This window comes from Psammomys obesus, unplaced genomic scaffold (genome assembly GCF_907164565.1).
Source record: "Psammomys obesus unplaced genomic scaffold, mPsaObe1.curated_primary_1811, whole genome shotgun sequence".
NCBI lineage: Eukaryota > Metazoa > Chordata > Mammalia > Rodentia > Muridae > Psammomys > Psammomys obesus.
Window position 1 is genome coordinate 24,420,120 of NW_026596069.1, and position 24,497 is coordinate 24,444,616.

The following is a 24,497-nucleotide window of genomic DNA, read 5'->3' on the forward strand; positions in this document are numbered from 1 at the left end:
GTAGATAGCCAGACTTCCTAAAGAGCAACATTTACTAAAATATTTTCATAGAAACAGCAAAAAAAAAAAAAAAAAAAAAGTATCCTTAATGGAATCTGATGGCATCTCAAATTCCAACCAAATTGGAGATCTTACTGATGAAGGCATTGATTTTGTTTTTCAAATGGCAACTCAAAGATTGAAAATAGATAAATTGGCTTACATCAAACTAAGAAGTTTTTGAAGCAAAGAAAATAACCAGCAGAGTCAAGACAACCTATACAAATAAGAGACAGCATACATAATAGAACAAAATTTGCAACTACTGATTCAGCAAGCAATTAATACTGGAGTAGATAAGGAACTCAGAAGCAGAATAGCAAATATGGCAGTTAGAAAGTAGGCTGGCTTGGAAAGATTGTACTCAACTTTACTCTTAGCGCTTGAGAGGTTTAGACAGAAGAACCAGAAGTTCAGGACTGGTCCTGGCTACCTACAAGATGTCTAAAAACAGAAACTCCAGAGAGTTTACAAGTACATAAATGCTCACTATCACCAACCACCAAGGGTGCAAGTCAGAACTACAGCAAAAGCATCTCACTTCAGAATGGCTGTCTCTAAAGTGTGTCATTAAAATGCCTTAGTCAATGTTGACAGGAGGGCAGAGGGAAAGCATCTCTTTCGTATTGGGGCAGCTATCAAGAAATGTGCAGCGTTCTAGAGCAGCTGAACCTGGAGGTAGCTTTTGATCCAGCAAGTCCACTGGTTGGTATATATCCAAAGGAGATAGAATCATTATACTGAAAAGACACTTGCACAACATCTTCAGTAATGGGACCAGCCTAGATTCCCATAGATAAGGATAATAGGCAAACACAGAATATTTTTGGCCATAAAAGAATAGAATCCTAAGTCCTCCACCTAGTGTGCCTACCTGAATGTGTTTCTTCAAAACTTCTGAAAAATCTGGTAATAGTGATGCCACATTGTGAACTTTAAAGACAACTGAAGTCTTTCAGGTCCCTGAAAATGGCTATAATATTGTGATGTTGAAAAGCATTTTTATAAACTCTTTTAATTAACTTTTTACTGTAGATAGTTCTAAGAATTTAATCTTGAAAACATTAGTAAACAGCATGTAGATTTTTTTTATAGGACAGTGGCAAAGAATCTCAGCCCAAGGATGTCATCCAATACTTCAAATGCAAGAAATGAACAACAAAAAATAGGCATGTTTAAAAAAAAAAGTGGGCTGGCTCAGTGGTTAAGAGCACTGGCTGCTCTTCCTGAGGACCCAGGTTCAATTCTCAGCATGCACATGGTAACTCACATTTGTTTTTAACTCCAGTTCCAGGGGATTCAATGCCCTCACACAAACATAAATGCGTGCAAGACACCAACGTACATGAAATAAAAATAAATAAAAAAGGAAGCCTGGTGGTAATGGTACACACCTTTAATCCCAGGATTTGGAAGCATGAGCAGGTGGATTTCTGAGTTCAAGGTCAGCCTGTTCTACAGAGCAAGTTTTTGTCTTGAAAAAAATAAAACAAAAACCCACCACCAACACCAACAAAAGGTTCTTGTTACTGTACACTTGAAGCAACATGGATGAAACCAGAAGTCTTCAGGTAAGTGAATCTGGCTAGAAACAGAACACACTGAATACTGTTCTCATCCATCAGAGAAGAGCTAAGTGGAAGATGGTCTGCGAAGACCAGCAAAGGCATCCAGCAAGCGGATGGAAAGAAATCCAGTAAAGCGCACCGAAGCGGAAGAGTTAATTCTAGTTTCTAGAGCAATGGTGCTATAGCAACTATGATTAACTTGATTAAAACAACACACAATCCATTTAAAATGACTGGAAGGCTACAAAACTCCCAACACAAGTGATTACCATTTAAAGAAAGTGTGTATGCACTGATTTGATCATTACATACATATTATTGTATATATGTAATATAATAATTGTATGTATGTAACATAATAATATTGATTATTACATACATATCATATATAGCTCATACAACTATACAAAGATGTCTGATTTTTTTTTTAAGGTTGCAGCTTTAATTCCTCCTTTCAAAACGTAAAGCTGTTTAGCTTCTTTAGGTATACAAATTTTAGTATGTTGGACTCGGGGTAAGAGGATCAATCCTCACTTAGAAAGACAAAGGGAATGGACGTTGTAAGGAGAAAACAAGAAACAGGACAGGAGCCTACCACAGAGGGCCTCTGAAAGACTCTACCTATCAGTGTATCAAAGCAGATGCTGAGACTCATAACCAAACTTTGGGCAGAGTGCAGGCAATCATATGAAAGAAGAGGGAAATAGAAAGACCTGGAGAGGACAGGAGCTCCACAAGGAGAGCAACAGAACTAAAATATCTGGGCTCAGAGGTATTTTCTGAGACTGATACTGCAATCAAGGTACATTCATGGATATAACCTAGAACCCCTGCTCAGATGTAACCCATGGCAGCTCAGTATCCAAGTGGGTTCCCTAGTAAGGGGAAGAGGGACTGTCTCTGACATGAATTCAGTGGCTGGCTCTTTGACCACTCACCCTGAGCGGGGAGCAGTCTTGCTAGGCCACAGAAGAGGACAATGCAGCCAGTCCCGATGAGACCTGATAAGCTAGGGTCAGATGGAAGGGGAGGTGAACCTCCCCGATCAGTGGACTTGGAGAGGGGCAGGGAGGAGATGAGGGAGGGAGGATGGGATTGGGAGGGAATAAGGGAAGGGACTACAGCTGGGATACAAAGCAAATAAAATGTAATTAATGTAAAAAATAGAAATTTAGTAAAAAAGCAAATGTAAAACTGTTTGCTAGTAACATAAAGACAGATATAGAGAGAGCCCGAAATAAACCCCTTCATATATGACAAGGGTGTCAGTGCCATTCACTGGAGGAGAAGATGTCTTTTCAGCAATAGGGTTGGAACATCTGGATAGCCACATGGAAAAATGAAGTTGTGCCCTTACCATATAAGAAAGTATTTAATTTTCAGTGACCTAAGTAAATGCTAGCATTCTAGAACATTTAGAAGAAAACAGAGTAATGAGTAAGGATAGTGAAATTGGCAATGGTCTAGGTGTGATACCAAAATACAACCAAAGAAAAAACAAACTGGACTTCATCAAAATTAACTTTAGGACATCAAAGGACATTATTAACAGTGGAGTGGGAAACGATGTAAAATAACATATCTGATGAGTTAATATTAAAATGTAAACGAGCTCTGTAATGAGGTGATCCAGCTGAAGAAATGCGTGAAGGATTTGGAGGACACGGGGACTGCCCAGCACCCACGCTTTGTGGCACATGCCAGTAATGTTAACTATTTGGGTTACTGAGGCAGGAGAATCACTCAACGCCTTACTAGAGCAACAAAGCAAGGTCGAGAGCAGCACAGACAACTTAGAGAGACAGTCTCTTAAGAAAAGTAAGTGAAATGCATGAGGCCATCGCATCTGAAAGGCCGGAATTCCGTCCCCAGTTGCTGAGGTGAGACAAAGCTCATCACTAAAAATCATTGTAAACTGCAGATTCAAATCAGAGCTGAGTACCACCTTACACACTGGCAGAGATAAGTGGTGGAAAACTTAACTACGGCACACGAAGTGCCCAGAGGGACATGGTTCAGATAGCGGTTTCCTGTGTATGGGAAATGAAGGTGATCCAGACACCACTCGAGCCCACACTCAGCAGCTAATGGTCCTCCCTGGGAAATCAGCTTTATGATCTTTTTCCCGTGAAAAAGTGGGAATGAGCCTGCCTGACACTTTCACTGTGTCACAGGCAGCTGCTTCCAGTTCCTTGACAGGACTAGAACTTTCCTCGTGCCCCTAGCAGGAGACACAGGGAGGGTGTGGACACTCTAAATCAGACACACCATCACCTCCCGCCCGAGGGCCAGCTCCCTTCTCATGGATACATCCTGGTCCTAGAAAGTCCAGCCTAAAAATATTGGAGTCTGCACTAAGATGACTCTCCAACCCTTCTCTGGGTGTTCAGTATTCCAGTGATTTAGTCCTCTCAGCCCTTCTCCCGTCCCCAGGGCGCCCTTACCCACTCCTGCGTTATTGAACATGCCAGGGAGCACCAGCATGATGTGGTTGGGCCAGTACTTCCGGTAGAGTGGCATCTCGTATTCTTTGACCACCAGGAGGTGAAGGTGGCTGATGCCCTCCATGGCATGGAAAAGATTGAGGAGTCCGTGCTCGTGGCGACCACTGGAAGGAGTGAAAATAGGGCTCTTGACTGCATTTAGATTCTGTGGAAAGGAAAACGAGTGAGACCAAAAAGGGAAGGAAAAGCCCCGGGTACCAGCAGCTTAGAGAGCCCCCACCTCGGCCCGCGGCCCGCACACGCTCCGGCCCACCTTGTCGGAAACCAGCGGCAGCCGCATGCTCTCCAGGCGTCTGCCCCGCTTGCTGAAGACAAAGTGACCCTCCTTGGACTTCGGAATGATGAAATAGAGCTGGACTTCTTCTCCCAGCATAGAAGAGGAGAATGTGAATGCATGAAGGGTGGAATCAGACATCTAGGTTTGCAAAGAGGAGAGGGAGCGGAGGTCAGTATGCGCTTCCCACGCTGCTGCGCCATTCTCTTACATTTCTGGCGTGAGTTAGTTCCACCAGCTGCGAGGAGCAGCAACGTGCAAAGGCCTTCCTCTTTACTCGCCGACACTGACGCAGCAGCCGATTCTGCAGCCCTGATAACCTCTCCGAGGGTTCTCCTCGCAAGCCTAGGACAGATGCTCAGTCTTGAAGACAAACCTCCGTGTGGGCTGCCCTGCGGCGTACACATTCCCCCAGAGATGCAACACAGAAGGTAAAAGCTCGTTTGGCTAGAGTTAAAAATGTGTCTGTGGCCCCATCTTTTCTGGTCTCGGTGGAGGACGAAGTGATGCCAACATTCACGGCAGAACTCTGACACTAAAGAAGGACCATGTGACTCATCAAAGCCAGGTATAAATCCAGCCTGTCTGTAAAGCTGTTGGAAGGCCACATGCTCAGGAACTATCTCCATGAATAATTACAAAATAGGCCTTTATGGACTGTTCAATGAAGACAATACTTGGTTTAATGGAAGGATAATAAATTTTCACCAGCACTTAAAATCCGGGTAGGTTTCCTCATAGTTTTAACCTAAATATTGTATTTCAGAAAAAAAATAAGAGTTTTCTCCAAATTCTAGGTTGTTCTACATCACAAATGTGGGGCTACGCTATTTGTAATCACAGAAATGATGTCCAGAGGAATTTTTATGCAGAAAATTTCTAAACACCTATAATTTATAGGCCAAGGCAATTGTGTCCTGTCCTATGAAAAACAGTAAACAGGGCCAGTGGGATGACTCTTCAGGGAAAGGGCTTGCCACCAAACCTCATGTTCTGGGTTTCCTCTCCACAGCCCACAATGGAGTAAGGGAACTAGTTTCTGCATTCATGCATGTACACGCACGCACGCACTTAAGAGAACTGTCAACAGACTAGTAGCCTGCCCAAAAAAAAAAAAAAAAAAAAAAAAATGCATAAAACAGGTAACTCGTAACCCAGTTTTCAATGCATTTCTTCCACTGTCCATTGAATTCCAGGATGCGCTTTTAAGGGGAGGCCGTGGTCCTGAGAAGCAGGTCTGGGGAATTTGTTCAGCACAGCCTAGAAACACTGGGGTCCCCGGGCTCTGTGGCAAGACATAAGGCTCAAGAAGAGAAATGGGGAGATGGGGAAACGACATGGACCTTCTCCCCAAAAGCAGGGTGCCTCCTCCTTTTGTGGGTAAAGATGCACTAGGCAGAGAGTGCTAGACTATGCATTTACCATTTGCAAGGCTCTGGGCTGTATACCTCATGTTCTGGGATGCAGACCCAAAATGAGAGAATAAAATGAGGGTGGTGAGCACGCCTGGAGTTGCATTCGGCATGCAGGAGAATTGCAGGGCCAGCCTGAGCAGAGAGTTCCCGTGCCAAGAGGAAGCCTGAGGAAGAGACAGCTGCGGAGTGACCCTTTACGCTGTTTCTCTTTTCCTAGGGCCTGAAGCCAGGAGTCTCAGGTTCGGTGACCCCTGTCCTCCTGTGCACACAGGTCGGAGCGGCCGCGGGGTTCCCCGGCAGGGGCGGGGCCGCACCTGGGAGGTGGGGGCGGAGTCCATGTAGAGCTGGCACTGCTCGCAGTGGTGGAAGGTGTTGTAGGCCGCGTACTGGGTCAGCATCATAGACACGGTTGCTCGTTTCCGGGGCTCCTCAGCTCTGTGCTCCTTCATTCCTTCTGCGGAGAAGGTGTGTCCACGGCATACACAAAGGTTAGAGAGGAATGCTCATTTCTCACAAGGGCTTCTCAAAGGTCTATCTAATTTGAACCCTGATAAGCAAGCTTAAAAATCAAGATGTGTGTGTGTGTGTGTGTGTCTTCATGTGTAAGAGTGAAAACAGAATTATTGTGCTCTTCTCAAAGGAGGGGACTGTCTTCTCCCATCCCCACCCCAAGCCCCGATTTAGACCCCTCCACTATCACAGAGCCAACCCTGGCTTTGCACGCTCTGACCTTGTTTGACCCCAGCCAGCTTCTCCGTGTAGAGCAGGCTCATCAGACTGTACTTGGGGTCGTGCACACTGACGTCGAAAGGTGTTTTGCTGAAGGTCTCAATGTCAGGCCAGGGCTCGCCCTCCGACTGGCTCACGTCACTGTTTTCATTGAGGTCTAGGGCAGGGCAGGGCACAGGACAGGCACCTCCTCTCTCATCACCACCATTCTGAAGAGGAATAGCCACCTCCTCCCCTCCTCACCATCCTCAACCAGCTTATTTAGCTCTTTCTTTTTTTTTTTTTAATTCTTTATTAATTACACTTTATTCACTTTGTATCCCCCCTGTGGTTCTCTTCCTCCTCCTGTCCCAATCCCTCCCTCTCTCCACCCTCTGCATGCATGCCCCTCCCCAAGTCCACTGATAGGGAAGGTCTTCTTTTCCTTCTGATCCTAGTCTATCAGGTCTCATCAAGAGTGGCTGCATTGTCTTCTGTGGGTTGGTAATGCTGCTCCCCCCTCAGGGGGAGGTAATTAAGGAGCAGGCCAATCAGTTCATGTCAGAGACAGTCCCTGTTCCCATTACTATGTAACCCACTTGGACACTGAACTGCCATGGGCTACATCTGTGCAGGGGTTCTAGGTTATCTCCATGCATGGTCCTTGGTTGGAGGATCAGTCTCAGGAAAGACCCCTGTGCTCATATTTTGTGGTTCTGTTGCTCTCCTTGTGGAGTTCCTGTCCTCTCCAGATCTTACTGTTTCCCACTTCTTTCCTAAGATTCCCTGCACTCTGCCCAAAGGTTGCCCATAAGTCTCAGCTTTAGCTCCTCTCTTGACCACCATTCTAAAACACAAAGCCCAGGGAAGTGTGATAGGCATTTCTGAGAACTAGGCTCTCTCATCCCACAGTAGAAGGAACCAGATTATTCCTTCAGGCTTTCACTGGGAAGAGGATTCCCTCAGTGGCTCGGAATTAGTTTGTACAGGTCCAGTTCACAAACTCCTATGCCATAACGTCCAGAGAATCCCAGTTCTCCTTAAACCGTACTCGTTTGGATGACCAAGCTTCTCAGCGTTAGCTGTGGGGTTTTAAGGTGTTGATGCCCTGGGAGATCCTGCTAATACTGTTGCTCAATGCTGGGGTTGAACTCCCAGCACCACACATTCCAGGCACGCACTCTTCCACTGAGCCACGGCCCCAGCACTTTCCATCAAAATCAGAGACGAGGATTTCGAATCTTGGTTGTCAGTTTGACTACATCTGAAATCAGCTGAAACCCATGCAGCTGGGTGCACCTGTGAAGGATTTTCTGGACTGGATCATCTGAGGTCAGAAGACCCACTTTAAATCTGGCCCACACCTTCTGGTGGCAGTGTACATCAAAGGGCGTGGAAGAAGGAATCTTCTCCTTTTTGCCTGCCTGCCTTCACTCTTGCTAGCAAGCTCATCTACCCTGATGCTCAGGCATTGCTTCCTACTTTTGGGGATTCTAATGCAGACCAAAGACCAGCTGAGACATCCAGCCTGATGGACTGAACAACTGGCAAATTCTTGGCTTTTCTGTTGGGAAACAGCCATTGTTGGACTGGTCAGACCACAGCCTATAAGCCACTTTAATAAATGCCCTTTCAATACATCTAGAGTTACTCTATCTGTTCTGTTCCTCTGGAGAACCCTGACTAACACAATCTCTCAGTAAGTTGACCAGGTTCAGCTTAGGTCTGTGCTGGAGCCCAGGCCATCCATGATGGCCTTCCTCCTCCTGCCTTACCTGTGGTTACAGCCTGATGACTGGGTCTGAAACTGCCAGAAACTTTAGGATGCAGTGTACAAAAGTCCCAGTGTGTGTTAGGACCATCTGAGTGCTCTCTACACACGCTCCCTCCCATCCCCCTCTAGAGCAGTGAAGTCAAACTCTGTTCCCAGGTGCAACCTTTGCACCTGTCCAGAGCTTGGATCCTTGCCCTGCCCTAAGGTACTTTACCGCTCTGGGCAACCTTCAGTCCTCAAAGCACTGGTTCTTGCAGGTCTTAGAGCCGTCAGGGATGGGACAGTTAAGGTGCTAAGGCAGGTGCAGGCGCACAGCATGTATATGCTAGGTGCTGCCCATTAGTAATAAGATGCGTAAGCTCAAGATGTAGCTGCAGGCTAGCTCAGTAGGCACGGGGGCTCTGCAGGCTTAGTGACCCGCGTAGAGGACCCACGTGGTAGAAAGAGAAAACTGACTCCCAAGAGCCTTCTGACCGCCGCACACCCTCCGTCCGGCACAAGCGCCCTCCCATGCACACATGCACACGGTAAAATGTAATCTTTTTTTTTTTTTTTTTTTTTTAAGTAGTATAACTACTTTGGGGGAAGGCCCAGGGTTAGAGTGTAACAATTATCTTTTTAATACGACATTTGATTTTTACCCTGAGTTATACCTCGAGTTACAGTCGGCATTTTCTTTGCAGTCCCAAGCATGCTCTGCCCAGGAAGGGGCCTTTATGCCTCCGGGTACGTCTTTAACCCAGCCCACACCAGAGCGAGGGTGAAGGAGAGAGCGAGGCTCTCCTGTTGGATGGGAAGTGACGGAGAACGCGGTAGGCAACCCGGGGACGGGGAGGGGGGGTCGCATGGTCTCTGTGGCCACATCTTGGGTGAAATCAAAGGCTGTGGTGCCAAGGGGCACAGTGCAGAGCTGGTAATGAACCTACCTACCAAAGCTGTACGGCGCACCTGTGCCCAGCAGCTTGCTGCGCTGCAGAGGGGCCCCAAAAGCCGAGAGCCACAGTTCACTGGGAAGTATTGGCCGGGCACCTTGTCTTCAGCTTCATGACAACCCTGCGCTTAGGTGCCCTGTACCCCAGACAGGGCGGAACGCTGGCCCCTGGGTCTCATGCCTTGGTCATAATTTCCAGCCTCACCTGCATTTATCTCCTCTTCATCATACACATCTACCTCCAAGAGCCGGATGAGCATTCGGAAGAGGATCCTGAGGAACTGCAAATAGGAGCCAGTCTTTCCCACCTGATGAGATGGTTTTAATGGAGGAAGGGGGGAGGAGGGGAGGAGAGAAAAAAGGAAAAAGAAGAGAGATTTCTTTCACACTCTGGCTTCTCAGCTGAGATCTCAGAGAGGTCTTCTGTCAACCCCACCGACCCCCCACCTGGGGGTGTCCCTGACGGTCAACCACACGGGGCCCACCCTGGTCCATCCCTACCTGGGGCGGGCCGGTAAGCAGCAGCCGCCTTGGGTGCAAGGTCCGGGTGCCTGAGGCGGGGTCTGGCTGGTTGCTGTAGTCAGCGTGGTGCTGCCGGGCCGAGGTCCACTGGCGGTAGTAGAGGGACTGCTCCTCGCTGCTCATGTCCTTGTGCAGGCCTGGCCGCAGGGAGCTCACCCAGGCCACGTCAGCGTGGGGCAGCAAGGACGAGGAGGGTGGCAGCCTGCCCCCCTTCTGGGATCCCAGCAGTCTGTAGGCGGCTTTGGATAGAATCACCACGGGGGGCAGGGCTGTGTGCGGGCCCTGGCAGCCTCTGTGGGGCTGCCCTGACCAGGCGAGGGCCTGGGCACTCCAGCATGACGATGAAGGCTTGGAGGTGGTGCTGCTGGCCATCGGAGGGCCCAGGGAGTCACACTCCTGCCGCAGGACCTCCCCAGCCGCCGCAGCGCGGGCAGACACCCCTTCATCCAGTCGCGCGCTGGTGCTGGGGCTCTGGAAGCCGGGGGTCGGAGGCTGCTGCTGGGGTTTGCCAGCCATGCTAGAGGAACTCACCCCGTTCTCCATGATGGAACCTGGAAGAGGACAGTGGAACACATCCTACTCCCGCCCCTCCCTGATGTCACGGTCAGGAGGTAAAGGTTACTGGAAAAACAAAAACAGAAAACCCAAACCAAAACCAACCACCCACCTACCCACCCACACACCACCCACAAACCCTCTTGGAACTGCAGACAGTGACGGAATTTTCTCTCTGCCCCAGCCACTTCCTCCGGCTTCCTTGCCCTAGGTTGTGAATGTGCCTGGCCAGTGGGAGACACCAGCTAGAAGTCAGTCTGTCCCCCTGGCTTTCTTCCCGTCCTGTCCCCCTGCATCAGTACCTTTCTCCGGGAACCCAGGCAGGGTTCAGCGGGTCACAGCACCCTAGAACTTTGTTGCCTGCTGTTGCTTTTCTAGAGCCTTCCCTCATTTTCCGAAGCAATCTCCCCCCCTTTTTTGTTTTCTGTTTTTATTTATTCATTACAATATATTCACTTTGTATCAGAGTTGTGGCCCCCTCCCTCTCCTCTCAGTCACGTCCACCCTCCCTCTTCTCCCCCTATGTCCCTTCGCTAGCTCACTAATAGGAGAGGTCCTCCTCCCCTTCTATCTGACCCTAGCCTATCAAGTCCCATCAGGGCTCACTACATCATCTTCCTCTGTGGGCTGGCAAGGCCCCACCAGGGGCAGGTGATCAAAGAGCCAGCCACTGAGTTCATGTAAGAGACAACCCATGACCCCCTTACTAGGGAACCCACTTAGAAACTGAGTAGGGGCTCTAGGTCCTAACCATGCATAGTCCTTGGTTGAGATATCAGTCTCTGCAGGACCCCCTGGGCCCACGTTTTTTGACTCTGTTGATCTCCTTGAGCAGTTCCTGTCCCCTCCAGGTCTTTCTATCTCCCTCTTCTTCCATAAGGTTTTCTTTTTTTTCCCCATTTTTATTTTAATTTTTATTAATTATACTTTATTCACTTTGTATCCCCCTGTGGCTCCCTCCCTCCTTCCCTCCCAACCCCACCCTCTCTCCCCCTTCACCCTCTGGAAGGCTCTACCCTGCAGAGTATCAAAGCAGATGCTGAGACTTATGGCCAACCTTTGGGCAGAGTGCAGGGAATCATATGAAAGAAGTGGGAAACAGTAAGACCTGGAGAGGACAGGAGCTCCACAAGGAGAGCAACAGAACCAAAAAATCTGGGCACAGGGGTCTTTTCTGAGACTGATACTCCAACCAAGGACCATTGATGGAGATAACCTAGAACTCCTACACAGATGTAGCCCATGGCAGTTTAGTGTCCAAGAGGGTTTCCTAGTAATGGGAACAGGGACTGTCTCTGACATGAACTGATTGGCCTGTTCTTTGATCACCTCCCCCGGGGAGAGAAGCAGCCTTACCAGGCCACAGAGGAAGACAATTCAGCCACTCCTGGTGAGACCTGCTAAGCTAGGGTCAGATGGAAGGGGAGAAGGACCTCCCTATCAGTGGACTTGGGGACAGGCATGTGTGGCAATCCCCTCTTTCAGATGCCAGTGGACTTCCAGTCCTGTTCAGTGGCGACTGCTGACTTGGTGGGCTGAGAGCCTGGCATCTCTAAGTGCCCTGGGCTGTGGCCATTTCCTAAACCAGGGTAGGACTGTGTCCACGGGAGGGAGACAGTAGAAAGTAGAGCTGCTCCAGGTAAGGAGGCGAGAGTCTCCAGTGTCTGCACGTTTGTCTGTTAATCTTTCCTCTAGCGGATCCCTCTCCTAATGCTCCCAGCTGAGGATGCCCTCTGGGCTCGAATGGATGCTGTCCAGCATGTAGCTCCAGTCCCAGCTGTGGGCCACCTGACAGGCTAGACAGTAACTGTCACTGTTAGAAGTAAGGCTCTCTCGGGCTGGCGGCTGGCTGGAGACAGGTAAGAGCATTTGGTGCTCTGGCAGAGACCCCAAGGTTAACTCCAGCACCCATGTCAGCTGGCTCACAAAGGCCTGCAACTCCAGGTCCAGGGAGCCAACGCCTTAGGCCGCTGTGGGCACTCATTTCCGTGCACAGCACTCACCCCGATGGACAGAGAGACGGACAGACACACACACACACACACACACACACACACACACACACACACACACGCTTAGAAATAATAAAAATGCCTTTCTGAAAAAGCAGGCCTCTGCTGCTCCATGACTGGGGTTCCGGCTGCTAAGCCCAGGCCGCCCTACTCCTGGGATTAAAGGTGTGTGCCGCCACGTCCTGGCTCATCCGGTTTGTTTTTAATGCAGCCTTTGTCGCTTCTGAACCCCCTTTACGCTGTTTCCATTCTGACCCGTTTATATACATCTGTGCATACATCCAGACGTACATACATACATCTACTGTGTGCTATGAGAGTCAATATCAGGAATTAAGACTGGAATAAAGAACCTGTATTGACCTCAGCCAAGCTACCAAGGAAGGCAGAGTAGATGATAAATCGCAGCCACTGAACCTTGGGAGTCTGTTACCGAGAAATCGTGGCATTGTGGAAAGACACAGATGTGCTGTGCCCCTTCTGTGTTTCTGGCAGAGTGCACTCACGATGCTGGGCTCTCAGCAGGGCCTGCCTCCCGTTTCCGGCCTTGACAGCCTTGAGGGAGCCCAGGAGCTGAGGTCTGGGTGTTCCGTACTGAGCGGGGCTTGGTCGTTGAGACTTTGGTGGGCTTCTCAGAGCAACCTGAGCAGGATATCATTGGTGAGAGCAGGGCAGGCAGTGGAGGAGGGGCATGACTACAGAGCCACTGGTGGGGTAGCCTGAGCAACATATCAGCTGCTAAGAGCACTTGCTGTTCTTGCAGAAGACTGGGTTTCAGTTCCCAGCACCCACATGGTGTTAGTAACCCCAGTTCCAGGGGGCCTGATGCCCTCTTCTGACCTCCCTGGGCACCAGGCACTCATGTGCTACATACGGCAGGCAAAGATACTCACACACCTAAGATAAGTTTTTAAATCTCTTTTTAAAAGGAACCACTAGGAAGGAACAGTCTTTCCGTCACATTCCTTCCTGACCTCATATCCCAAGATCCTAGATAGGATGTTTCCCTCTCGTTCTGTTACCTTATACGGTTCTCTCTCTGTCTCTATCTTTCTCTCTATCTCTGTCTCTGTCTCTCTGTCTTTATGTCTCTCTGTCTCTCTGTCTTTATGTTTCTCTGTCTCTCTGTCTTTCTCTGCCTGTGTCTCTCTGTCGCTGTCTGTCTCTCCATCTCTCTGTCTCTCTGTCTCCCTCAGTCTCCCTGTCTCTCTCTCCTGAGCTGGTTTTAGGAACACTGAGGATCCTCCAGTGGTAAGGCTGAGGGAGGAGGAGGGCTTAACCAGCTGTCCCCTGCTGAGAGGGATCACTTGGGCGTAGCCTAGAGAAGGGTGGGTCTCCTGTCCCCCAGGCCCTGGGTCACTAGAGACAGGACACCCTTGGGCATGGAGTCCTCCAACAGCTGCTGACTGCTGCTGCTCTGGGCATGTGTGCATGCTTGCAGGTCTGGGCAATGAGCTGCTCTCCACGCTAACTCAGAAAGCGGGTGGGACCATGGCTGCCTTCGCTGTGGGCACATCACTTCCTTGCACTCTGATACATCTGCAGACTTTTCTGCATTTATTTTTGTAATCAAAAAATGTAGGAATAGGGCTGCATTTGCTGTATTACAATTTACTAAAAGAAAATTTATACCAGGCCGTGCAGTCAGCTAGTAGCCCCTGAAAAGCCTGCAGTGTCCAGTGTACAAACACTTGACAGCAAGAATCTAAAGTAACCAGCCATCCAGACATTTATCTATTTATCCATCCTTCAGCCATTCCTTTATCTTCCCATCCATGCAGCCACCGTCCATCCATCCACCATCCATCCATCCACCCACCCACCCATCCACCCATCCATCCACCATCCATCCATCCATCCACCCATCCATCCATCATCCATCCATCCACTCATCCACCATCCATCCACCCACCCATCCATCCACCATCCATCCATTCATCCATCCACCATCCACCCACCATCCATCCATCCACACACCCATCTATCCATCCATCCATCCACCATCCACCATCCATCCATCCATCCATCCACCATCCATCCACCCATCCACCCATCCATCATCCATCCATCCACCATCTATCCATCCACCCACCATCCATCCATCCATCCACCATCCATCCATCCATCCATCCAAACATTTGTGCCAGGCACTAAGCCACCTAATACGAACGTAACAGCTTCTGTCTGTAGACTGAAAACAGGGCATGTATGCAAATGTTAGCTCTGGGGTAACTGGGGGTGGATGGGAAGCATCAGGGAGCATGGTGCAGGCTGTGAGGCAAACTGTGGTTTTTTGTCTGTCACTGAGCGCATGGTTAAACCCAGAGGGAGCTACAGCCACTCAGTCTTCCTGTGCTGCATACACCCTTCCCGCCACTGAGGTCTGGAGAGGAGCTCCCCACCGCTCCTGGAGACCCTGGGGGTCAGTAACCGACTGTACCTTTTGAAGGAGAGTTCTGGCCTGAGGTTCCTGTGACAGCGCTGCTGTTGCTCTGCGGCCGCTCCAAGTCGATGAGCAGCTCATCAGCATCGTTCTCACTGGTGGGCGCCCTCTCGGCCTCCTTCCCGCTGAGGTCCAGGGCAGCCGCAGGCCCCCGGACAACCTCTTTTGAGACATAGCAGCATGCCAGGCCCACCTCCTGCTCCAAGGCCGTTCGGGTTAAATAGCTTGAGTCAATCAGTCGAAGGTCACAGTACTTTAAGGACCTGGACAGAAGGAACCACATTGGCGGCACAGCCCTCTAACACACAGTGCTGAGGCCTGCCTGAAGGTCCTGGGCTCCGAGCTCAGCGAGGACACAGGCTTCAGTCCTGGCCCAGTGTGTCACCTCCCAGCCAGCCATCCTCCTCTGCTTCCCCTGCATCCCCAGAGTATAAAACAGAGAGGACGAGGCTTGAGGTGGAGTTGAGTAGCAGAAAACTTGCGTGGCGTGTGTGAGGGCCTAGGCTTCAGCTCTAGTGTCACTAAAAAGCAAGTGCCAAAGCTAGGAAGAGAAGGCTGGCTTAGAAGGCTGATGCAAGGAAAGAGGCGAAACACACAGGAGGCATTTAGGGTGTGGCGGACAAGCACACAGTAAACGTTCAGTTGATGCCTTTATTGCTATTGCCTAGATCCTGGAAGGAGTGTGGAACAGCAGACTAACAAAGACAAAGTGCTTTATTTAAACTCTATATCATCTATCTATCTGTCTGTCTGTCCACCTGCCTATCTATCATTCATCCATCTACCATCTACACATGATATATGTGTATCATATATATTTGAATACCTTTCTACTGCCTGTCCATCTGTCCGTCTGTCTGTCTGTCTCCTGTCTTTCCTCTCAGCCTCCCTGGCTACCTTGCTTTGGGGTACACCTGCTTTCCAGCTGTGGCTTGGTTCCATTCCAGACCTGGTGGTTCTGGAAATCTGAAGGAGAGAATTAATAGGGCTCTATGTCTTTTGACCCTGCATGAAACAATTACCACCAGACAACTGAAATTGGTCCATCAACCATGCAACAGGTCAGCCGGGAAACTGGAGCTGCAGAACTGTCACTCACATCTTACCTGGGGAAAGTTTCTCCAAGAGGGTCCTTGCCAGTTAATATCACTATGCAGGGCAGACCTTCTAAGTCTTGGTATGTCCGAGGGACCCACTCTTCCTGCTCATTTCCTCTCCAGGTCTGTAGAGGAGATACAGAAGAAATCATTAAAACTCCTTATTCAAATTTATATATATTTTAAAGGTTTTGGGATCTAGGCTTCAGACACACCAAGCTTCCTGTGGTCTCCAGGAAGTGTGTAGCATTATAAAAACAAGCATTCCATGCATACTGGAATGCTTGTTTTTGATTTTTGTGACAGGATTTTGATCTTTGAGATGGGGTTTTATGTAGCCCAGGCTAGCCTCAAATCCCCTATGAGGATGACTTTGAACCCCTTGTCTTGCTGTCTTCACCTAAGTGCCGGGATCACAGGTCTGTGCACTATTCACCTCTCCATTTGCTGCCCTCAAAGCACAAAGCAGGGCAAAGCTCCTGCACCAGCTTCAAAGGCCAGAGAAGCACACTGGAGCACCCTACCTGTGATGTAAACGCACAGGCCATGGCTACAGTTGCTGGCTCTGTCACTGAACTATAGTTTTTCATAGAGTGGACAAATTCTTGGGATTCAGTGATGAGAAAGGACAGTTCCAGTTGTCAGGGAGTTGAGACAGACTCTCAAAATTCATCCAAAAATTTTAATCAAGCAAATAATAAAGTTAGCCCAATTCTGGTTTGGCTCAGAGGTTAAGAGCACTGGCTGCTCTTCCAAAGGTCCTGAGTTCAATTCCCAGCACCCACATGGTAGCTCACAACCATCCATAGTAGGATCTGGTGCCCTCTTCTGGCCTGCAGGTGTACAAGCAGACAGGACAGTGTATAAATAATAAATAAATAAATCTTAAAAAAAAAATAAAGCCAGGCACAATGGCACATGCCTGTAATCCCAGCACTCAGGGAGACAGAGGCAGGCAGATCGCTGTGAGTTTGAGACCAGCCTGGTCTATAAATCAAGTCCAGGACAGCCAAGGCTTCATAGAGAAACCATGTCTCAAAAACAAACAAACAAACAAAATAACTGTAATCCCAGCTACTACAGAGGCTGAGGAAGAAGCTCCCAAATTCAAGGCTACCCTTGGGCAATTCAGTGAGACATGTATGAAATAAAAGGTAAAAGGGGGCCAGGGAATAGAACTAGGTGGGAGAGCCGGCCCAGGCACAGTGCTGCAGACTCAGCTCCCCACCAAACCTGATAAGTAATGATGGCATGAGGCCTCCAAAGTCTCGAAAGACTGACCAGACTGGATCAAACGGAAAAGCAACTGCCCTTACCTGAAGAGTTCTCAGTGTGCTCTTAATTTCACAAAGTATCCACAAAGCACCAATTTCTCATATATTACCACAACACATATCCATGCAGGACCTTTACTAATAAAGGGCTCCATAATGGTTTACTCTGTTTGTGTCTGAGACAGGGTCTTGCCTGTCCCGGGCTAGCCTTAAACCTGATGTGTAGCTCAGGACCTCTGATTCTCCTGCCTCGGCCTCCCAAGAGCGGAGATTCCAATTTTGAGTCACCATGCCTGCTTTCCCGTAGTGCTGGGGAATCAAAGGGACAGGTGTGCCAGGCGAGCATGCCAACCGACAAGGTACACCTTCAGCACCCAGATTTTCTGGTTTAGAATGAAAGAAAATGGTCCAACTTAAGTAAAAAGATTGTAAAGATTATGATTTTTTGCCTGTCCAGCATGTAAATAGGCTTTATGTCAGCGTTCCCGTGGGGCTTACCCGGCCCTTCTGATAATGCTTTAGCAAACAAGGACTAAGAAATGAGATGTTGTTTAGGGTACTTTAATCCCAGTACTCAAGAGGCAGAGACAGGTGGATCTCTGAGCTCAAGGCCAGTCAGGGCTACATTGTGAGAACACATCTCAAAAATTAATAAATATTTTAATTACGTAATTATGTAAGTTATTGTAAAAATATTAATTATACTTAATTTAAAATTTATTGTTAATTATATTTATTATAAAAATACTTATTTATGAATATTAACAATTTTTTAAAGTATTTTCTTTGCTAAGCGCAAAATGCATTGAAATCTACTAGGCAAGAGATAACGTAATAGTTCAGTTACTGTTTTATTGGTATTTAGAAAATAGCTAATGAGGGCTGGCACTGTAGCACACACCTGTTGTAGCTGGTCTTGGCTACTTTGTGGTTCTTCTTTTTCCCACCCTTTATTCCCCATGACTTCACCCCCTAACAGTAGATAGGAGAGAAACGAGGACAGAGGGGAGAGAATTAGGAAAATCCCTGAATCTAATTTCTTTCCTTTTGTTTTTTTCTTTGACTATGGCTACTAGCTGGATCATGCTCTTTCTTACATCTGAATGTTAGCTTGTAAGATTTTAATAGGTGTGCTACAACAACCGCAGAGGTTAGGTACCACATAAGAGACCAGAGGAGCCAGAGGAGTCCCAAAGAAGGGGGAAAGGGGAAGTAGAAGAGGATTAAGGAGGGAGTGGTTCGGGAGAGAAGGGTACATGCCTGTAATCCCAGCACTCAGGGAGGCAGAGGCAGAGGCAGAGGCAGAGGCAGGCAGATCTCTGTGAGTTCAAGGCCAGCATAAGGTCAGGGTAAAGAGGCCGGGCTGACCACAGGAGAACAGATAACGTGTCTCAGCACTGGGGGAGGCCTCCCCAAGAGCGCTAAACACTCTCACCTTTACTCTTGACCAGTAACAACGGAGCACTGCGCCATGCGTTCCCAGCAAACTCTGCTTGTGAAGAATGACAGTGACTCCTTCCAAGGAGCTCCCGTGGCCTCGGAAGGCTTTCTTCCTGGAGGCACTTAAGCCAACACAAGGACTGAGCAAGAACTTGGGCTCAGTACTGGGCTCATGACCAGAGCAACTGCAAAGGTCCGGTGCTTGATGAGCAAAGTGACTGATTTATTTAAGGTTAAAATTTTAATGTTTGTCATCTGTTGCCAATTAGCCATATGTGTAACAGGATAAAGAGGGCTAACCGTAAAAATGGGCTCATATAATGGGAGCAGTGTTGGGTTTTACCCCAGACTGAAGATAGAAGGTACTCCCACGCCTGCTGAGAATGGTAAAGGAGGCTAAAATAGATACGCTAGGCAGGGTCCCCTGTGAGAGGCGGACTGGCCCAGGTGTGAGCACTCCAGTGGGAGTTCATAATTTCACCCTCACGCAGAGAGTACATGAGGAGAAACTGATGGACGCAGAGGTTTGAGAATCTAGGTCTCTCTTATGAGGCTGGGTGTCCAGCAGCTACTCACTAAAGGAAGGAGGCTCCCCCTGCCTGGGGAAGTAAGCTCTGGCAGCCCTTCACACAGGGCACACTCGGCGGTCTTCACCAGGGCCCCGCCCCTAAGCACTTCGATGATAGTCAGGGTGCGTGGTGAACAGCTTCACTGTGCTTTCAAACAGTGGCCCAGAGGGCAGGTCTTTATAACCCACTGATATATCCTGACCTCTCTCTCCCTCCCTCTCCCTCCACCTTCACCATGGGGAGGGCTGGGGCTTTGTTATTCACCATAGGTATTTTCTATAAGGTGCCCTTTGACCATAATTTTATGTTTCTCCATGACTACAATCGTAACAACCGACATCTGCTTACAAGAAAGTCCAGGAAGAAAGACTGCTCCTGCCTACTCCCCACAGCCTTCCGACAACCGACGATGCCTCAGAGCCGGTGAAAACCCACTGTCTGCATTTCTCCACCGGCTCCAGCAGAAAGAACACCACACAGGCTGTGCTCTCCCCCCCGCCCCGACCCTCCCCAAGCGAGAAAGGATGATCACCAATGGCTGACCAAGAGCCAGCCTCATGCTGGGCAAACACTTCAGTTCCTCCTCCGCACATCTGAAGAAACCCTTCTGCAGAAAGCTGCAGGTCTGACCCCGGACAGCCAGTCTTTGCCCTTAAGCTGTCAGCATATATCTATAGCTGACCCAGAAATGTTATGCTACTGAGTATGAGTTTCTGTTTGAGTATGATTTTATTCTACCTGCTTATCAAGCATTATGGGTTATTCAGTTTAGGCAACAGTCAAGCTAACCTTTGTAAAGTTCTTTATGAATAGTAAAGAAAAATCTCCAAGTTACAGCTTGAGGAGATCACCCGGCTCATGTCTTGCAGAGAGGAAACTGCAGCGGGGTGGAAATCAACCCCCTCGAGACCACGTGCTCTCATTTCAGCCAGTGTGGACAGCATGTGTACTCAGGCATACAGTAGCCAGCTCAGCCCCACATCCATAAGAATGTGGGCATTTCATGAAATGTTTCCTAGTGGCTAGGACAAGGAAGACTGTTAAAGTCCTCCGGGAAAGCCTGGGCCAGGTATCAGGCAAGGACTTAGGAGAGCTGCCTGACAGGAGGTGAAAGGGACAGACAGTCCCGGGCTACAAAGAGGGAGCAGCAAGGGGCTGGATCATGCATGGAGCCCCTCAGTAGGACGCCACAGCCAGCCCTGCCAAAGCCGGAGAGGCTGCGTCAAACTGGACACGAGCAGCGAGCTGGGAATCCACAGGCCAGGCAGCTGGACGAGGCTGCTCCAGAGTGCTAAGAGGAAAGGAATAGCTTCCGGAGCAGCCTCCAGCCGACATCCAGGCTAGAGGGCAGGAGAGAATCGGAGAGGTTGAGAGCGGCTTACCTCCCCCCCCACCCCCAGAAAACAGGTTGCAGTGGGCTAGAGGGCAAGGTGGAGAAGCGCAGGGCACAGTAGGTCACCTCCGTTTTTGTACCTGTGCTTGGAGAGCATGGCGCCCGACTGCAGGACCATAGGAAAAGGAGTCCTATGGGATCTATAGGAACTGGTTTCAATCAAGAAAAGCCAGGGCCTCCTTCAGCTTGGCGTTAGCCTGCCCATGGAGGTCAAACTCGCACACGTGCAAAACGTGGGTGGGTGCCATCTCTCCGAACACCCTGGGAAACAGAAACAGACGGCGCCTGCCCCTCGCTAACCTTCAGCCGTGTCACAAAGTGAGCCGCGACACTGAGCTCCGAGGCCGGGTTCCCCAGGACGATCTCAAAGCGGTACTGCAGCCCCAGCTTGTCTCGCACTTCCTGCAGCCGCTCCTTGGCCAGCATGGCCAGCTGCACCGAGGGCACCCTGATGATGAGCATGTGCCCCCTGCCACTTCTGTTCTTCCCTGGCGAGCTGATAAGGTCATCCATTATGCTGAGCGTTTCTGGAGTGCTGTGGTCCCGGAGCGACGCCACGGTGGTGAGAGCCATCAGAGCCTCTGAGTACTGCTGGATGAGAAGATAGCAGCGCACGACCGTGCTGTGCAGCCGGGGGTACCTAGGGCGGAGCACAGAGAGCGAGGCTAGCGCCAGGCACAGGGCCGGCGGGAGCGGCAAGGCACGCCCAGTAAAACGCAGATCACGGCAGGGGGAGGCTGCTGAGGCAACCTCGGATCCAACCTTAGAGAAGCAGCAGACTTACAGAGCAAGCCCGGAGCTGAACAGCCCCTCTCCCCGCACTGGCAATTCAGATGCTCATTAAATGCTGAGCCACACCCGTCGTGCAGGTTAACTGTGACCTGGGTCACAGACCCTGGGTCGGCGCTGCCAGCTCAGCTCTCAGGTGTCTGGCTGCAGTAAAGGATATAACCACACGGCTGTCATTATTCTTGGCGTATCGGACGCTAAAAACCGCTAACTGTGGCTGGCGTGCTTAGAGCATGCCTGCAACCCAACACGTGTGAGCCAGAGGCAGGAGGAGAGAAGAATTCAAGCCCAGTCTCGGCTACCTAATGTGCAAATGCCAACCTGAGCTACAAAATGGGATGCTGTTTCAAAAATAAAAAAAAAGCAGCAAAAATACACCAACACATAAATTGCAGAAATATATCTTCCCATAAAAAAATATGAATTGGTGGGGCTGGAGGGATGGCTCAGCCGTTAAGAGCACTAACTGTTTTTTCAGGGGACCTGGGTTCAATTCCAAGCACCCATGCAGCTCCCAACTGCCTATAACTCTCAGTATCCAGCACCCTCACAGAGACATACTTGCAGGCAAAAAACATCAGTGCACACAAAATAAAAATAAGTACTAATAAAAAGTGTGACTTGCTGAGCCAGGTAGCAGGGGCTCATGCCTTTAATCAGGAGGCAGAGGCAGATCAGGGCGGATCTGAGTTGGAGGTCAGCCTGGTCTACAGTGTGAGTTCCAGGTCAGCCCGGGCTACACAGAGAAACCCCTTCTTGAAAAAAAAAAACAAAACAAAACAAAAAAGTAAGCTGGGGCAGGAGAAAGTTGGAGCTAGGAAAAGTGGAGAAAGAGCGCCCCCTAGTGGTGAGCCTTTTATCGCCAGAGACTGTTGAGGGAGCCTAGGAAACCTGGCCGGAGGTCAGCCGTGGCCTTCCACACACAGCCCCTCTGCAGTGGAGCGGCCCAGGAGACAGTGTGGAGCGTGAAAATGATACTGGGTCCTGCTGTGGGACACTTTGCATTAACTCTCCTTGGATGGGCATACGAAACCCATAGGAGTAGAAGGGCATCTTGACAGAGCCGTTTTTATTTGGCCTTTCCGTGTCGTTAGCACCGTCAAAGTCACTGTGACAGGGCCGACAGGCGGCTGACTGTTTTTGACATACGGCTAAAGCAAAGGGCAGCGCCCTTCCTTACCTCTCCAGGAGCGTGCCCACCATCTTCTCAAAGGTTTCATCGTACCTCAGGAGGGGGCTGGCGACCCCCCACTGCAGGGACTTGCTGTACTCGTTCAAGCCGAAGTACAGCTTCTCGGAGCCCACGTCCTCCTGAGTGAAAACAGAGCAGACCCCGGTGAGGACGGCGTGAGTGCTCGTGCCTGTGTGCATTCACGCTCGAGCGTGTGTGTGAGAAGAGATGTTGGTGGGAGGTGAAAGAAAATCGGCTGTGGAACTCGACACCTCCGTGGCGCTTCCACGGAACATAGTGAACGATGAGAGGCATGTGGACATGTAGTCCCACGGAAACCACGCCTTGGTTGTTCTCTTTATGCTTCTGTTCAGATACACAGGTACACAGGCCAGATTTTTTTTTTCCTGGCTAGAAACAGCTCTGTCTTCTGACAGAGCTTGGGAGGACACTAAGCAGGCTCCTGCACACACTCGAGTGTTTTGGTGCTTTCTAATTACGGTAACTCCTTTCACAAATAAATGTTAGTTTGAAATGGAGGATGAGAATACAATGCACTATGAACAACACTCCACCTCCTTCCACAGGACACAAAGCACCATCCCTTCCCTCGCTCTCTGACTCACCGTCACTATGCAAATGAGTACCTCTTTCGGGATGCGACACAAGGGCGCCCTCAGAGAATCCTGGTACGTGCGTGAGACATGACGCTGTCTTTCAACTAAGAAGGCCCAGAGTAGTAAGAAAGTTTTGTGACTTCACAGACTTTGTTTTTTTAAGACAAAGTTTCTCTGTGTGGCTATGGCTGTCTCTGAAACGCACCCTGTAGACCAGGCTGGCCTCGAACTCTGCCACCCGGTGAGCTTTCAGTAGAACACAGTCACCCACTGTTAGTGTTATAATAACTAGCACATGAAGGCACAGTGCCACAGTCCCAGCACTCAGAAGAGCGGCCGGGGTATGAGGGCCAGACGGGGAGAAAAAGCAAGATCCCATTTCAAAACCACTGTGGTCCTATGAAAAACGGAGCCGTGTGTTAATTAGCGGTCTTGGCACATTTGCGCTGACTTTACCAAGCCACGGCAATGTTGCCCCAGGCTCTGTGTCCTGGGGAACTGCCAGCGGCTGGGCAGGAAGACTCACCAGCTCATCCAGTTGTATCCAGTGGACCTCATTGCTGGGGCTCACCCGAGACTGCTGTGTCTGCAGCGTGTATGGGGAGGAGCTCACCTGGAGCACCAGGAGGTTGAACGCTTCTAGGACCTCTCTGCAATTAATGACTCGGTCAGCCAGCCCGTGGGTGGGCTCGCCGTGTGACAGAGAGCCCGAAATCACACTGTGGGAACAGCAAACGTCAGGTTAGCGCTTCCACAGCCCGCTGACTGGCGGAGGTGGCCCCTGCTAGTGTCTTTGAGAGGAGCAGATACCCTGAGAATGTGAGCCTCGCGAGAGCTGGGTGTGATGGTACACACCTGAAATCAGGAAGCACATGAGGAGCCGAGGCAGGCAAGAGTTCAAGGCCACCTGGGACTATATAACGAGATCTTGTCTCACAAAACAAATATGATGTGACAAAGATTTATCGTCTTCCTTACCCCTTCCAGATAGATTTGGGGACTCGTTGCTTCCTGGCTTTCCAGTTGTTCCTAAGCTATTCTGAGTGTCCTCAGGCATGTAGCCATAGCAGCTCATCTGTGCTGAGTTTTACTGTGAAAGCTTCTAGCTCTTCTAGCTTGGGAGGAGGGCCGGGAGATGGGCTGGGAGGAGAGCTGGGAGGAGGGTTGGGAGGAGGGTTGGGAGGAGGACTGGGAGGAGGGCTGGGAGGCCTCTCCACCCTCACAACCCAGAGAGTCTCACTGCTCAAGTTTTCTCAGTTTAGTTAGTTGGTATGCCAGATTATCGTGTAAACTCAAAAACACATATTTTATCCTATCTTTCTTTTCATTTTCGTGTGTAACTGTGCATGCGTGTATGTGTGTGTGTGTGTGTGTGTGTGTGTGTGTGTGTGTGTGTGTGTGT

At 49.6% G+C, this 24,497-nt stretch overlaps 1 protein-coding gene and 1 non-coding gene across 2 annotated transcripts in view; one reads left to right on the forward strand and one right to left on the reverse strand.

Moving 5' to 3' along the window:
* Greb1l (GREB1 like retinoic acid receptor coactivator) overlaps positions 1 to 24,497 on the reverse strand; it is a 234,634-nt gene that overhangs the window by 12,522 nt on the left and 197,615 nt on the right. The window contains exons 18-28 of the mRNA XM_055625276.1: positions 23,622 to 23,814; positions 22,488 to 22,618; positions 20,819 to 21,158; positions 15,852 to 15,967; positions 14,743 to 15,008; positions 9,715 to 10,286; positions 9,419 to 9,521; positions 6,531 to 6,686; positions 6,115 to 6,254; positions 4,365 to 4,526; positions 4,052 to 4,256 (exon numbers count right to left, since the gene is read on the reverse strand). Coding sequence (XP_055481251.1) covers positions 4,052 to 4,256; positions 4,365 to 4,526; positions 6,115 to 6,254; positions 6,531 to 6,686; positions 9,419 to 9,521; positions 9,715 to 10,286; positions 14,743 to 15,008; positions 15,852 to 15,967; positions 20,819 to 21,158; positions 22,488 to 22,618; positions 23,622 to 23,814 — 2,384 coding nt within the window. The remainder of the gene's footprint in view (positions 1 to 4,051; positions 4,257 to 4,364; positions 4,527 to 6,114; positions 6,255 to 6,530; positions 6,687 to 9,418; positions 9,522 to 9,714; positions 10,287 to 14,742; positions 15,009 to 15,851; positions 15,968 to 20,818; positions 21,159 to 22,487; positions 22,619 to 23,621; positions 23,815 to 24,497) is intronic.
* LOC129690246 (small nucleolar RNA SNORA33) lies at positions 898 to 1,020 on the forward strand. Its single transcript, XR_008722253.1, has one exon. It is a non-coding gene; the product is annotated as a small nucleolar RNA SNORA33 (small nucleolar RNA).